The sequence below is a fragment of the Neofelis nebulosa genome, chromosome 3 (assembly GCF_028018385.1).
Source record: "Neofelis nebulosa isolate mNeoNeb1 chromosome 3, mNeoNeb1.pri, whole genome shotgun sequence".
Taxonomy (NCBI): Eukaryota; Metazoa; Chordata; class Mammalia; order Carnivora; family Felidae; genus Neofelis; species Neofelis nebulosa.
The window spans coordinates 28746530-28763449 of record NC_080784.1 but is presented as its reverse complement, the minus strand read 5'-3'; the positions used below and the strand labels follow the sequence as shown (position 1 = coordinate 28763449).

Below are 16920 nucleotides of genomic sequence, written 5' to 3'. Positions count from 1 at the left end.
AGTAATATCTTTTTTAAAACACTTTTTAAAGCACCGGATTATGAGCAGAATCACTACGCCATTTATGCTTGTAAATGACAAACGTCACTTCTAGCATGGAGTATGGCTCAAAACTGTTTTTGTTTTAATCCCTGGGAGACTACTACCCTTTTCTTCACTGCTATACTCATTAACTAGGTATTGGAGCTGATTCTCACCTATATTTTGGAAGTTGATGATTTAGACCATGACAAAAGTGAATTAAAATCCATCCATCTTCATTTAGATCTAGGGAGTTTTCCAACTGTGAACACTTTGAGACAATCCTCAAATGTTCTATGTAAGTGTATCCAGCTTTCAGGAAAATATCTATTTTGGAGGTTTGCAAATCTATACAAGTTCACTGACTTCTAGGTCATAACTGTATTTACATATTACAGAATACATTGATCAGCCAAAAGAGAAAAAGATACATGTGACATTAAATGCCACACTATAAATCAAGATGACTAAATTGTTAAACAGTAATGCTCTTACAGAGAGATATGAAAATACTGTTTCCTTCTATATTATTCTATTTGATGGTTTCTATGGCTGTGAACTGCAACACTTCCTCTTTCACAGTATTAGCCATTCTACTGGCTTCTAAAACAAAAATTCCTGATTTTTCCGTCAGTACCGCAAGGAATACAAACAAGGAAACAACTAGAATCAAAAAAGGAACGTTTCATGGTCACATGGTTTTAATTTCTTGTGACTTGTGGAAACACCTTGGGAGTTTGATGGTTTTATTCCCTCTGATGGGAATTTACAAGCTTAATAATATCTGAGTTGTTGTGACTGCAGGGCATGGTCCTAAACCCAAGGATGGATTCAAATAATCTTCAAGCGACTGGAAGTAAAATATACAGTACAGAGCGTCCAGTAAAAGTGAACTGTAAAATTTTCTTTAGATCTAGACTTTCTGCAACTGAAAACAAATGGTGAAGAGAGATATAAGCTCTCAGAAATCAGTTAGGGGCTTACTCAAGTACAAGGAACTCCTCAAGTTCGGAAAGTGGAACTGGAAGGCTTCTCGTGCGGCACAGCAAGTCACACCTCCGTGTTCTCTGTCACAACCCCCGTGTCTGGTGTACAGTTTACCAGCTACAGTTTTTTAAAAAGCCCTTTCAACAGGAAGAAAACTCGTCACACAGCCTTTCCTTTGTGTAAGAGGTGGGAGCACCTCGCTAGGTCCACTGAGGTACCGTGTGCAGAAACGTTACATTATTAGTTCAGTCCACCTGGTTACCTCATTTCTCTTCCCTGACAACTTTCCACTCTTCCTAATGTACTACAGATTTAGAAAACTAGAAACAAAGTAAGTTAAGGAGTGCTAGGTACAGACTCAGTTGTAAGAAAAGCCAGCAAAAAACACGGTTCTAGAAAAATACGGGTCTGGGGCCATTTAAAGAAGGGGAAATAATTTATGACAACCCTAAATTACCAAGGAAAACGCAAAATGTCTTAATATATTCGAAGGAAGTACAAGAGTGTATGACCCATTTAATACTTTCACCAAAATAAATAAAACAACTGTCAGTTCTTTTTGAGATAAGCTTCAGTTATCTGGAATATTTATTTTACGGGATGTATTCTCTTCCCTGGGAGTGCCAGAAAATTGGGAGGCATTAAAATAAGAGCTCCTTAATCTTCACGAAGAGAAAGGATAACACAGGCTTAATGGAAGAAACAGGATTTTGAATTTCCCACCTATTTTATAAATTATAAAGCATCCTGAGCTGTAAAACGTACACATCACTTAACGGTAATGTTGCATGCCTGCTTGTTAAATTTGACATGCTGATTTAAAGTGACCTGAAACTGGGGCGCCTGGGTGGCGCAGTCGGTTAAGCGTCCGACTTCAGCCAGGTCACGATCTTGCGGTCCGTGAGTTCGAGCCCCGCATCAGGCTCTGGGCTGATGGCTCGGAGCCTGGAGCCTGTTTCCGATTCTGTGTCTCCCTCTCTCTCTGCCCCTCCCCCGTTCATGCTCTGTCTCTCTCTGTCCCAAAAATAAATAAAGAACGTTGAAAAAAAAAAAAAATTTAAAGTGACCTGAAACTTCTCAATCTCGTCACATTCAATGTAAATGTTCCAGAGTCTCCTCTAGAAATATGGATTATCTTGACAACACCTCCCCCCCCCCAATCATGTTAAAGCAAACACTAAGAAACTATGGTTTAAACTTTTTAAAACATATAATGAGATTAGATAATTAGGACAACTTGGGACAAGATTCACGTTTGATAAAAGAGAACAGTACTTTTCTCCAATCACACTGTGCCACACAGATTCTTGCCCTTAACTATTTGAAAGGTTTGCAAAAAGCCAAATGCTCCAATAATGAATGGTAATAAATACACAATAAAACATACGGTCATAAAAAAGGTTCTGAAAATCTGAGAACAGGTACAACCTTGACTTTTGATTATCAACAGTCTTTTCAGGTCAACAGAATCCTCTATGGCTTTTTTGTAAAGGGGTAGTTAAAAATTCTACTTCCCCAACCTACTTCTACCAATCTATAGCTCAAAATCACAGGGCTTCCTTGCAATATTTACTACTACAGTTTCAATTCTGTTTTGGAAGTGAAACTTCTGCAAGCCTAACATTCATGACTAATATACTGCATTATTAAAATGAGTCACACACTTCAAGAGCTGAAGTGTGCAGCATATTTGCATTTCAAAAACACCCACAAAGTAACATAGATATTTAAAATCTTTATTGTTTCATCATCAAAAGTTTTCTTTCCGTAGAAGAATGGCAATGCGGTATCAGTGCATGTTCTATGGAAAATTCACAGCTCAAAGAACTAGCCTAGAAATCAGACAGCACTATGTCAAGCTCGTGTGCAAGACGAGAGACACAATGCTGCCAACGCAACAAGGACACAGAAATATGCAGCTGCTAGAGAGTCTATGGCCAAGTGAATAGAATAGTCGCAGTGCACTGCACTGATATTCTAGAACAGAAAACGGGAAGGGCCAGAGAATGTACTTCCTGCAAAAAAAAGAATCAAGTAGATCCCACGCACTGAGTTCCCAACGATATGGCCAGCTAATTCATGCACGCCTGTACCATCCCCTTTAGGGCTACATCACTGTCACACTGCAAGCCGTCTTCAGCCTGCTGTAGAAGCGGGACAGCCACACGCAGGTACCTCATTCTGCTTCCCATCTCACAGCTAGAGTCACCACCTGGGCCTGGCAATAAAACACGTGGACTTTAGGCATCTTTAGTAAAAAGCTGAACAAACCCAAAATGGGTTCCCATTTTCTTCAGAAATAAATTTTATATAAAAGCTGTCATGATCACTCAGTTTTGTCTGAAGGCAAAACGATTTTTATGTAAGTATAGTGAAAAATGACACAAATATCCCAACAAAATACTGTCGGACCAACTTGAACATCTTCGTTACTAGCTCTTGCAAAAGGTACTGATAATTGTTGAGATGTAAATGACCACAACGATTTGATCATGCCTGGTTACTGGGAACTTTTTGGTCAGGTCTTCTGTGTCTGAAGCTGCTATACAGCTGGATTTGGCTACCTTGCATTAATTCACACAATAAGTGCCATTTAAAAGGAAACAGCAGATCTATCCTGATGAAATAAAAACCAAAAAAGTTGAGAGGTATACAGGAAACTTGTCTTAAATATTTTTAAATTACATATGATATAACCTTAGAGAGTAAGAACTACAATTACCATGGTCTAAATCTTAAATTGTTAATGCATGACTTATGTGCAAGACTAACAAGTCACTTGTTAATCATGTCAAGGCCTTGCGGGGCAGGGCACTCAGCATGTAGAGCATAGCAAGTACTTTCCAGGTGAGATCAACACCTCTAATTTAAAGTGTTATCAAACTATATTTGGAAAGTTAATTTACCTAATATATACAATGTATAAAATAAGTTAAAAGGAGGAAGCAGGGAAAGGTTTCCCGGTCTAAATGATGCACACTACAACTTTTCCTTATCAGTAGTATGTTCCACTTCACCCACAGTAAAATATGAAAAGGCTGATAGAAGATCAAACATTTCACTTATAAATAGAAAGAGGATTAAAAAAATGGAATTTCAACATCGTTTCTTCCCATAACGCAACTCAATCTATAATAGACATAAATAAAAACCATCTCAAAAATCTGGTTTTACACGCTTACCTTTAACAATAAATTCCTCTAACGACTGAGAAGAAAAGCACTCCTTTGTAGCAATTCCGTAAAATGATTTTCAATCCACAAAACACCTGCTTACTGGCAAAACCAGCAACCTTTACGGAGGGCATGGGCATTAATACTTGGCCCCTCTGAGGTATAAATGCAGCTATATGTGTACTGAGTGTACAGTCTATAAGGTATGCCAATGGTCTGCATAAAATTAGGAGTGATGTCATCCTGACTGATTGAAAACTTTTTTTTTTAACTTTTTGCAATGGAGGTTAAATAATTTTAAGACAAAAGATGTCCTTTAGCCCAGTAATAGCCAGCAGAAATCTAATTCCTAACCAATGCAAATGGTTATTACATTTTAAAAATGCTTAACATTGCATGTTGATTAAAAAAAGAAATAACTAAACAGGGACACATAAATACTCAAATTCAGCAGGACACCACAGAAAGCATACTAGAGATAAGTGTGAAATCAGTCAAGCTTTTCCAAAAGAGAAAATCCTTTTAATCCTTCAGCAAGTCTCTGTGAAAATAGTATGCTTACAATAAAAGTGAGAGGGGAGCACTGAGAACACCCCCAAGAGGCTTGCTGTGCCACTCAGCATCCCTGCCCCATCTCCTGTGCGCGCGGATGGCCGACAAATGACAAGAAGTCCATTTGACAATAGTTCAGTAGTTCCTTCACCACTGCTGCCAGCTGAAGTCATCATTGCTTCCAAAGACCAAGAAAAAGCCCAGGATAGTTGCAAATATGACTGTGTTTCCTGTGAGAACAAGTGCACAAGCTCCCCACTCAATCTAGAGAAATAAGACAGATAAACACTTAAGTTAACAGATGTAGGAAAAACAGAAAGAAAATGAAAAGCAAATCTAGATTCTAGTTCTATGCCAATCATGATATAAAGACAAGCAAGATCTGTGATAGTAACTTTCGCTCTATTCAACACTTAATGGTCCTTCTATATTGCTGTTTTTAATTTGCTTCCTTTAAAAAGACAGGAAGTCATGAAAATAATCATTATTCAAAAGTTAGACTTTTGGATTCTGAGGAGGCAGCAGAGACTTCTACAACTTAATGCTCATGAAGAAATTGCTCCAACTCTTCTTCAGTGAATCTAAAATCTTACCTAGAGAGCAGATTAAATTTAAAGTACCGGAAACGAAAACACACCCATGTACATTCTTTTAAAGGAGTAGGGGGAGTAATCGCCCCCTCCATGTGGAAGGGTGGTCAGTCCCTGGCATCTCTAAGTCCCCAGAGATGGGGGAGTGAATCTGACTGGTGAGTATACAGGTATACAGAGCTCAGGCCCTTCTCCTCTTTCACACTTTCCCATGCAAAGAACACACTATCTCCTCAGGCCTTTAAACAGTTACAGAGGGCGGCCTGTGGTTGTTAAGCACTGGGTGAGAGGATGTGCCCACTTCTGAGAGTGAAGAACTGGTAAGCCAACTGTTGCCGAAGACCCCAGCCATGCTCTTCAGTATCATTCTTCTTCTTTTTTTAAAAGTAGGGTTCACACCCAGCGTGGCACCTAATGTGGGGCCTGACTCATGACCCTGAGATCAACACCTGAGCTGAGATCAAGAGTTGGGACGCTTACCCTACCGAGACACCCAGGCGGCCCTCTCCAATATCATTTTTATCAGTTAACAACAAAAGTAAGATTATCTCTATCCTTTTTCCTGAGACAATTTTAACCTAGTCTGATGTAAAATCGTTCATAGAAAAATATATACACTTACCAGATGTGCTCTGGCAAATACAATAGGGAGCCCAAAAGCTGAGACAACAATGCCTGTTGTAAGAAATATGGCAAGTTCCTTACAAGCATTACTCATAGCATCTGTATCATCCACTAATCTTCTTGCTATGCAGTATGGAATAGGTGAAAGGATGTAAAAAAACAGAACAAAGAGAGGCCAGTATTGGCTAGAAAAAAAAAATAAGTTAATGTAGTTTTTGCTATCTATGTCATTTTCCTACACATAATATACGCTTTTAAAAAATAAAGACCAAAGAAATATTGCAAGGTTCAAAACAAGACATAGTTTAAAAATAAACAATAACCTGAACACTGAAAATAGTAATAATTAGAATCATAGTATTCCTAAAGTGAATTATGACACAATGATTAAATATTCCTTATGTTAAAAAATGCTTTATAAATTATAGCAGTTGGAATCAAGGACCAAAATTATTTTTCTTATTTTAGGCTATAAATAAAGAGGCATATGGAAAATATAAATAGTAACAGTAATTTTTAAAATTCAAGATTCATGCCCTTGACTTCCTGATGAATGACAGCCTTCTCAGGGTAAAGCTGGAACATCCCTAAACTCTCGTTAGGTCACTATGAACTCCCAAAATACTGAAATAAAAATGTAGAAAATGAACTGAAAGTAATATTGAAGACTTTAAGTTAGAATATAGAAAATAGATGGCTTTGAATCAACACTCTAGCTATTGTACTGTGCCAGTGTAATTTCTTGGTTTGGATAATACAACTACAGTTATGTACGACAGCCACCGGGGGAAGCCTGTGTGAAGGATACAGGGGACCTCTCTGTACTATTTTTTTGCAACTTCTTGATAATACATAATCATTTCAACATAAAAAGTCAATTAAAAAAAAAAAAGCACAAAAAGTGAAAACTCCAAGCTGCCCATGTCTCCCTACTTTCTCTCTCTTGCTCTCCTAACAACCTTCTTGTGGATCCTTCCATACTTCCACACGGATAAATTTTAACAATATGAATCATTGCACTTTTTCATTTAACAATGTATCTTGAACATCTTTATATATCAGCACTCACAGCTCTTGGCTCCTCCTCATTGTTTTTAAGATTGCCTACTATTTCCATTGATGGACATATTATAATTTAACCATTTCTCTTTTGACAGGCCTTTAGGATACTTCCAGGTTTTTTTGTTATTACAGACAAGATTGTCATGAACATCCATACTCTCCCCTCACTACACATACCTTTGTAAACATCTGCCAGGAGACCTGTATGAGAAATTCTAAGTGGAAGGGCTAGTTCAAGGAATATATAGACTTTAAGAGCTACAAGGAAACTGGCTTCCAAGATGACAGACTACATGAAGCTATACCTCTCCCTTCTCATACACGACAGTGCCTGTTTGCCCCAGCTCTTACCTTCACCAAAGGATTTCATTTAATTTTGAGAGAGGCTGAGTATATTTTCATGCGCTTATTAGTAACTTGCAGTTCTTTTTTCATATTTATTGTTGATTTTTCTATTTAGTTTTATTTTTCTTACTAATCTATCCTATTAATTTTTAAAAGTTCTTTCTATCCTATGGAAAATAATTGCTTACATGACTTTATTTTCTTAGTCAACTGTCTCTCGACCCTGCTTCTGGTATTTTTTTGCTGAAAAGATATTTTAAATTTTCTTGTCTTTAATTTTATTAAGAGATGCTCAAAACTGAGCAGAAGTGCAATAACCAAAAAGTGATTTTTGCACTTTTAAAAAGATATGTCCTTGGTAAATGAACATTTCTTAGGATTACTTCTACAGTAGAAGCTTTCATTTAAAAAAAAATTTAAAGCTTTAAAAGTAGAAAAAATTTACCCTAAAACACTAAAAAAGACAAAAATTTTACATACTTGTATATTGGAAGGGCACATCCAAGCATCAAAAACATCAGCCCAATTGCTCCTCCAAAGGATAAACTAATCAAAGCTGCAAAGTAAATAAAGAATCAAATACACATATTAATTACATTAAATTAATATTATTTTTATTAATATTAATATTAGCAATCTGAACATTACCTGTGATCCCAGAAGCAAAAAGCAAAACACAAAAAACGAATGCATTAAAAGTGATTTATCTTCAAGGGTGACTGGGTGGCTCAGTTGGTTAAGCATCTTCGGATCATGATCTCATGGTTTATGAGATCGAGCTCCACTTGGGCTGGATTCTCTCCCTCTGCCCCTCCCCCACTCATACTCCTGTGTGCATGCACACTCTCTCGAAATAAACACTAAAAAAAAAAGTGAGTTATTTTCAAAAGTGTAAGTTATCCATAGTTTCAAAATAAGTTTTTTGGGGTCATCTTCAAAGCAACATAAAGCAACACTGATTTTCAAGGCCCTGACCTATTGTGGGCACACCACCACATTCCCTCATTACTGTCTCCATTTCTTCTTTTCTTCTTTTAAATTTATTTTTGAGAGAAAGAGAGACAAAGCGTAAGCAGGGAAGGAGCAGAGAGATAGGGAGACAAAATCTGAAGCAGGCTCCAGGCTCTGAGCTGTCAGCAGAGAGCCGGACGCGGGGTCTCAAACCCGCGAACCATGAGATCATGACCTGAGCCGAAGTTGAACGCTTAACAGCCTGAGCCACCCAGGTGCCCCACTGTCTCCAATTCTAATGAATATCCTAGCCTCCTAGATCAATGCTCTTCCAGTCATTAGTGTTATATTTACTCCACAGATCATTACAGTTTGAAAAACAGGATGTGGAGAAACTCTGCTTTCTCAGCTTTACTAGACTTTAGAAACCTTATCAAATGGGAAAGTCTCTCATGATCAGCTCCTGCTTCTTGCACATGCACCCTCACTGTGCTCAAAACTAGTAAAAGTATCCAAGGATACTGGTAGTTAATAATTTTAGTCAACTAATTTTGGTCTACCCATGTGTCTGGAGGCACTTGAGACCATAACACTGTTTCCACTGTATTTCAAAGACTATCTGCAGAATTCTTTGGGATGCTTCCTAAAAATGCCAATTTGTGGGCCACAGCCCAGGACTCTGAAATTTTATCAAGCACCCTGAAGATTTCCTAAGAAAATGAAAGCTTGAAAATAACTGTCTGGAAAAGGTGGAATGTCAGGGGTTTTCCTAATCAGTTTGCCAAGTGAATCCTAAACGTGAGTTAATGTTATATCCTTTAATGTCCTCTACATATCTTTATAAAACAGTTAATCTGTGTTACCTTACATGGTTTCAAAAGTTACTCAGATGGCTTCTTATCCTCCAAAGTTGACTCACAAAGACTGGGATGGGGGTGAGAGGAAGAGAGAGCTGCTGTCGGTTGAGCAGCCGGTATATGTCTGGTGCTTTAAATATCTGATTTCATCTTCTCCACAGTTTTATAAATTTGCAATTACTAACTCTTACAGATCAAGTCAGAGAAATTTCAGGGGAGTATTTAGTTATTATTATTTTTTTGTTAATGTTTATTTATTTATTTGGAGAGAGAGAGAGCACGTGCAAGCAGGGAAGGGGCAGAGAGAGATAGAGAGAGAGATACAATCCCAGGCAGATTTTGCACTGTCAGTGCACAGCTCGACGCAGGGCTCAACCCCATGAGCACGAGATCATGACTTCAGCCAAAATCAAGAGTTGGACACTTAGCCAACTGAGCCATCCAGGAACCCCTAGTTTTGGTTTTTAAAAAATGTTATCATGGGGGTGTCTGGGTGGCTCAGTCGATTGAGTATCTGACTTTGGCTCAGGTCATGATGTGGCAGTGTGTGAGTCTGAGCCCTGCGTCGGGCCCTGTGCTGACAGCTCGGAGCCTGGAGCCTGCTTCAGATTCTGTCTCCCTCATTCTGTCCCTCCCCTGCTCATGTTCTGTCTCTCTCACTCAAAGGTAAATAAAAACCCTAAAAAATTTAAAATGTTACATAGTTTACAAAACTATAGCTAGGTTTCCTCCCGTAATTTCCTACATGTTAGAAAATGTGCAGGATAATGGGTACAAGCCTTCTTTGGTATCACTTTTTAAGATATCACAAGCTACAGACACATTCTATAGGTGAAACACAGTTTCTAAAATTAAACACACACACACACACACACACAAAGCGTTGTGTTTTATAACTTTTTTTTACTATATATTAGTGAGTAGAAACAACTTTCTTGAATAGGCAGTTTATTAGTGGCTTAGAATTAAGCAAAGATATGAATGATCAATTTATTTTGAGTTCTATATAACCTATATTTCTGCAACTGCACTGGCTAAAAGAATAACTTAGGCGTTTTTTGTTTTTAATGCAGTCTATTAACCTTAACAGAAACATTAAAATCCAAAAGAGCTGTAAAAGGACTAAAACTTACCAGGACAAAACTAACATATATAAACCAAAATTAACAGTAAAGGGGTTAAATGATGCTCAGTACTACTGACAGCTTTCTCTGAATTAAAATGGTAATAATTGGGGTGCCTGGGTGGCTCAGTCAGTTAAGCGTCTGGCTCTTGATTTCAGCTCATGTTTTGTGAGACTGAGCCCCATGTCAGTTCTGTGCTGACAGTGCAGAGAGCCTGCTTGAGACTCTCTCTCCCTTCCTCTTTCTCAAAATAAATAAATAAACATTAAAAAATAAATAAATAAAATGGTCATAATCAAGGACATCCACTTACGTGGTAGGTCGGCAGATTTGGTTTTCCCTTAGGTCACCGATGCAGGTCATGTAAAACCTGAACACATTTACTTAGTCCATAATACCATTATATTTTCAATTACAGAAAAAAGAAAAGAAAAAAACCTGCACTTTTATTTTATAGCAAATGAGGAACCTCAAATTTACAATGGAGAGAAATGTAAACTGTGAGGAAAATATTGAGTTTGTCATTTGTTTTGTTCAATTCAAAATAGGTCCTCAAAATCTGGCCCTGCTTACTCTCCTGACACACTCACACCAGGCTATTAGCCCTTGTACTCTGCACGTCAATGACACTGGCCTTTCCTCTCCTGGCAATCAGCAGGCTCCTTCCCCCACAGGGCCCTTGTACCTATTGTCCTTCTACTTCAGATACGTTTTCATTCATTCATTTCATTCAAGAAATATTTACTGCAAACCAACTATATAACAGGTGCTGGAGATTATTTATGTAAATAAACCAGACAAGGCCCTTCCACACTCATGAAGCTTGTATTCTGGTTCCATTCCCTTCCTCTTTCCTCCAAGTGAACTCGTCTATGTCCTTAAGATCTCAGCTCAATCGTTTCTTTCTCGATGAAGTTATTCCAAACCTCCTGACTTGACCAATTCCCCTTACCATATTCATTCATTCATTCATTCATTCATTCAACAAATATCTACTGAGCACCTGTGTCACACACTGTTCTTGATACTAGAGATAAAGCAATGAAAAAAAAAAAAAACATCAAAGCTCTTGCTCCATGAAGCTTACATTCTAACAGGAGAACAAAATGGTAAAAAACCAAAAGTAAGCAAATGAATGTCAAGTGCTATGAAAGAAACCAGGTAGAGTAAGAAGGTGGAGCGCTTTTTGAGACACAGTGGCCTGGAAAGGCATCGCTGATGAGGTGACATCTGAGCAGAGATTTGTATGAACTGAGGAACTGAATCATGAGGATTTCTGGGGGGAGCGTTCCAGGCAGAGAGCCATGCATGTGCAGAGGCTCTCTTGCCCTGTACACATCCCCTTTGCTCAGTTATCACAGCTATAATTTTATATCAATTTGTATCTGTCTTTCCTTGCAAGCTGTTAGCACCACCACAGCAGGGAAAGAGTTTTTCTGTTGTTGATGCTCACACCCCAGCTCTCAACACTGAATAATAAATATTTGTAGAATGCATAAAAGGAAACCAAGGGGAGAAAAAGAGAGAAAAGGACAAAAGGGAAGAGGAGGGGAAGATCACACCAGAGTAAAAACAGCACATAACTGAAAGTCAGAAGACAATGGGTCCCTAGACCCTACTAGCCATTTACTGCCTACATCATAATATCTGAATGTCAGTTCTTTCTTCTATGAGAACGGGATTAGATCTAAAATGCAAATAATTCTGAGAACACTAAAGATATTTGTTATAAGGCATGCTAAAAAGTAAAAACCATCTCCATTTTTGAATAAATTTTAATTCCAGTATAATTAACATACAGCGTCACATGAGTTTCAGGGAACCATCTCCACTTTTTCAATGTAGTTGCCAAACAGCTAAATTCACCACTAGAAATACTATATAGTAACAACTTATTTATCCAGAATATAATTTAGAATCCTGGAGGAAACAAGGGTCACTAAAGAGACAAAGCAGATGTCACAAAGCCCATACACTAAATCTACCATTCTTTATAAATAGACCCTTAGGCTCCTATTCAGCCGACATTGATTTATTCATTTTTGTGATTCCACTGTTGTGTGTGAATTTCAGCAGAATAAAAAAAGAATTTTAAGAGTCATATATGTTCATTTATAGTATTTTTTCAATAGCAATTCATATAGCCAGAACAAAATTAAGTGAAGAGTAACTTTCCCCACCCAGAAATGATCACTGTTACATGTAACCTGTGACATAAAATTTTCTAAGTTTGAAGATCTTCTTTCCCATATTGAGACAAATGACAAAGAGGAGGCAGAACTGCACATAAGCAAGATCTGCCCTCTGACAAGAGAAAGGAGACTGAAAAAAAATTTAAATCAGGCAGAAAAACCTCAAAAAGCATACTGGTTTATGGTAATCTTGGCCAAAAGGCAAGTAGCTTTACTACTTGATGGTCTCTGGGGGGTAACTCTTTTATGACAAAGAACAATTATTTATGTTCTTATCAAAAAAGGAAGTCTAAATTTTTTTGAGTACACTCTTAAAAAGTTAATGAAAGATTTCTTTTAAATAAATAGAAAATGAAAACAAGCTAAGATTCGAGTATCAAAAAACTTCATGTGACATCTCACTGCCCAGCCATACTGGATGTAATAAAACAAAAACAAAGGGGCGCCTGGGTGGCGCAGTCGGTTAAGCGTCCGACTTCAGCCAGGTCACGATCTCGCGGTCCGTGGGTTCGAGCCCCGCGTCAGGCTCTGGGCTGATGGCTCGGAGCCTGGAGCCTGTTTCCGATTCTGTGTCTCCCTCTCTCTCTGCCCCTCCCCCGTTCATGCTCTGTCTCTCTCTGTCCCAAAAATAAATTAAAAACGTTGAAAAAAAAAAAAAAATTTAAAAAAAACAAAAACAAAAACAAAAACAATGGGGTTAAATTGCTCAAAAGTGTTCTCAAAACTTGTGAAGTTTCTCCAATCTTATGAAATCAGCAACTAGGCTGATTTATACATAAATTTCATCATTCGTGTATAAATGGATGCCCCAGATGACACATCAATAAGGCAAGAATGTATACTGTAAATGAGTGATGAAACATTTGGAGGGCAAAACTTAGATGAGTCTAGTTTCTACTCCCAAAGCCTCTAGGCTAGGGATGATGGAACAGTCCAATTATCTAAACTCTCTCGAGACAGGGTGCTGATTCTGTGATTACAAAGAAATTAGAGTAGCAGGGACCAGTTCCCTAACCTGGGAGTTGCTAGAAAAATCTAACACATAACCGAATAATATGGCTTAAGAAATAAGTAATGGTCTCCAATGATAGCAACACTCCTGCTTAATATAAAGATAGCCCAACAGAAAGAAAATATCCTGATAAACAATCATAACAATCAAAAAATCTTATTGAAACCAAAAGTGTAAGTACAATTCCATCTGTGGCACTTTCACCTGATTCATATTTTCCTAGATTCGGAGAAGGAAATTACAGTTATTTTCCTACAACAGAGACTCCCTACGTTTATGACACTGAGGAAATGGGGAAGAACTAGGAAACTGGCCACATCCTTAAAACCACAGCATTCTACCCTAAATGCCTTTCCATACAAGGATTCAAAAAGATCTATTACAGTTCAAAAAACAGATCGAAAAATTATCTTTGTTGCTCAAATTACCAAGTTTTATATCGGAAATGAAATGTTCTCACACATTAAAAATACACCAGAAAGAGTAAGAATGTGACTCTGGGAAAGCAGTTCAATAAAAGTTGTCCTGAAGGAAATAAATTATGCAGAAAAAAACACTATCAAAGTTCTTCATTTCCTGCATGCCTGCCCCTTCTACAATTCGCAGGTCAGGAAACCAACGTAATTCGTGGTCAAAAAGTTGAAAATGTTGTCAATGGTATTTCTAATCACACTGACAAAATTACCAAACAACTGGAAAGATTGCAACCTTCCTTATTTCTAAAGGAAATATACGAACAAACCAGTAATTTTCCATGAAGTTTTAAACTATTTTATTAAAAAAAAAAAAACCAACTGAAACTTTGAAATATAAAAGCCTCAACGTGCAACTTGCGGAGAACAGGAGCACCTCGGGGTCGCTCATACGGTCTAACACTATCGGAAAAACAAAACACAATCAAAACGCATCAGTTTTTGGAGTCTGTGAAGCTTCGAGCACAGGTCCTGAGAGTGGATATGCTGGCCAAGGCTCCGGAAAGAACCGTCCCCAAGTCCTTCCAAGGCTTTCCGGAGGGACTCGGTTCGGCTCAGCACCCCAAGATCGCACTTGTGCCTTTAAGCGGCAAATGACACTGATTTCACGTAACTGGCATCTCTAGCGGCCTCATCCCCCTCAAAACCACTCTCCGCTCGCCTCTCTCGCGGATGCAAACTCCTGCAAAACGTGTGGGATGCCCGAGGCGCTGCGGGACTCTCGCAGACCGCGGACCACTTCATTCTTTGTACGGGGGCCGATGGGTGGGACAGAGGCTGCCGAGATCAGCAGAAAGCGGGCGCCGACGGTGAAGCCGCCGCGCCCGCCGGCCTTTCCCGGAGGGCGCCGCGCCCAGCTCTGCTACGAGGCTGCGAGGGCGGAGGCGGGGGTCCAGGGGCGGGGGGCGGCCGCCAGCGCGGGGACCCCGCGGCGCGCGCCGGGGCCGGGAAGGCGGCAGGCGGGGGCCGCGTGGGGCCCCCTCCCCCCCTCGGGCGGTCACCCAGACCTCCGGCGCCCTGTGCCCCAGGCCCACCTTTGATGCCGGCCATGGCGGTGACGTCGCTCCTGGCTCCAGGATCTGAGGCGGCGGCGGCGGCGGCGACGGTAGCGGCGGCCGGGAGATCCGAGACGCACGGCGGCGGCGGCGGCGGCGGCGGCGGCGGCGGCGGCGGCGGCGGCGGCGGCGGCGGCGGCGGCGGCGGCGGCGGCGGCAGCCAGACAACACCCGGAAGTGCACGACGCAGCACTTCCGCCGGCGACTCGCGCTCGCGCGGGGGCGCGGGGGGCGCGCCGGGCTGGGGGCGGTCGGGCAGGCGGCCACCTTCCCTGCTTCGCTGCCGTGCGGCTCGCCGCGGTCGCCGGCGTTCAGTCCTCGCCTCGGTTCCATGCCCATATTCCCCTCAGGCTCGGGCGAGCTCCACTCCGAAGCCTTCGTCGCGGATTCCGCAGCCTCCCAGATTCTTGGAGGATAAAGGAGCGGGAGTAGCCGCCGTGATTTGGGAGGCATGGGGGGATGTCCTTGGAGGATCATCATTTAAATGTGATCTTTAAAGCGCACCCTTTTCTCTCTTCTCCCTTGCTTTGCAGTAGGAGAAATAAGGCTAATTAGAACATCTGCACTTGGCTCCCCGATTTCCGACACAGCTAGGGTTCTGTTGAGACCCACCTCCAGAGATTAGGAGCAGCAGGACCCACTACAAACAAATACAAATTTAAATACAAATCCGATCTCTTGGGAGTCTGTGAGAATCGCTGTTTTTGTTTTTAGTAGTAGCAGGGCTAGAGGAAAAAGGAGAAAGCAGAGGTACAAATACATTTAAGTCATCCTACAAATGTATCGAACGCTTACTATGTGTGGGAACAGGGCTAGGCCCTGCGGTGAGCAAACCTAGATGCGGTTTCTGCCCTGAAGGAGCTTGCAGTTTGTAGAGAGACACAGCCCCCCTGCCCCCCCCCCCCCCCCGCAAAAGGTAAAATTGGGACTGATAATTGCTAGGAAGAAGGGTAGATAGTCCTTTGAAAGCCTTTATTTAGATAAGAGAGATTTTCCCAAGGGAGGGACAAGGGAAGTATGAACGGGTGCATAACTAGAAGACAAAAGGGAAAAACCGTTATGGGGAAGAGAAAATATGTTGGGGGTGCAGGTTGGGGGAGTGGTTGGATGGTGAACTTGGGAGGCAAACTGGGCCCCAGGAGCCTGATCTGTTGGAGAGAGGACAGAAGGCCAGGGGGACTGCTCTGTGTCAGAGTAGGACAGCAGCATCCTATATTAGATTTCGCCCCCTTTCCTGAGCAATAAGAATCTTTCGAAAGTTTTTTTTTTTTAATGTTTATTTATTTTTTAGAGAGACAGAGTGTGAGCGGGGGAGGGGCAGAGAGAGAGGCACAGAATCTGAAGCAGGATCCAGGCTCTGAGCTGCCAGCACAGAGCCCGATGGGGGCTTGAACCAGGGGCCATGAGATCGTGACCTGAACCGAAGTCAGATGCTTAACGGACAGCCACCCAGGTGCCCCTTTTGAAGAGTTTTTAAAAGTTACAGGTGGAGGTGCTTGACATAAGATTTGAATTTTTCAATCTTTTCAGTCACTGGGGTAAGAAAAAGTGGCATGTACAACTTTGTTGAGTGAATGGTTAAAGAGATTTTTCCAAAATGCTTTAAGATGAGAGGTCCTGGGAGCTAAAGGTATTGCCCTACCCTGCTTCTCTCCATTACTTTCAGGGTTGAATTACAATTTTTTAAGAAAGAGGTCACTTGAGGCTTAATGCCCCCCAATAAATCTATAGATATCTTATGGAGCAGTAGAATTCTTTTCTATTCAAGTTAGTGCAAACAATTCTGGTGTTTTCTGTATCCAGAAAGTTTCCATTTAAGGATTGTAGCAAGCTTGAACATATGCTATGGACATGTTGCTGTTCAGACAGTCTGTGAACCACCAGCTCACTTCTCTAAACTGA

The 16920-nt window shown here is 40.5% G+C and overlaps 1 protein-coding gene across 1 annotated transcript; it reads right to left on the bottom strand.

Moving 5' to 3' along the window:
- Positions 1–2728: 2728 nt before the first annotated feature.
- LEPROTL1 (leptin receptor overlapping transcript like 1) lies at positions 2729–15142 on the bottom strand. The gene is made up of 4 exons (XM_058720170.1): positions 14998–15142; positions 7835–7910; positions 5946–6132; positions 2729–4997 (listed from the first exon to the last, which is right to left on the bottom strand). Exons 1-4 carry the CDS (start codon positions 15011–15013, stop codon positions 4881–4883), a joined length of 396 nt encoding a protein of 131 aa, XP_058576153.1. The 5' UTR covers positions 15014–15142; the 3' UTR covers positions 2729–4880.
- Between the last annotated feature and the right edge of the window lie 1778 nt (positions 15143–16920).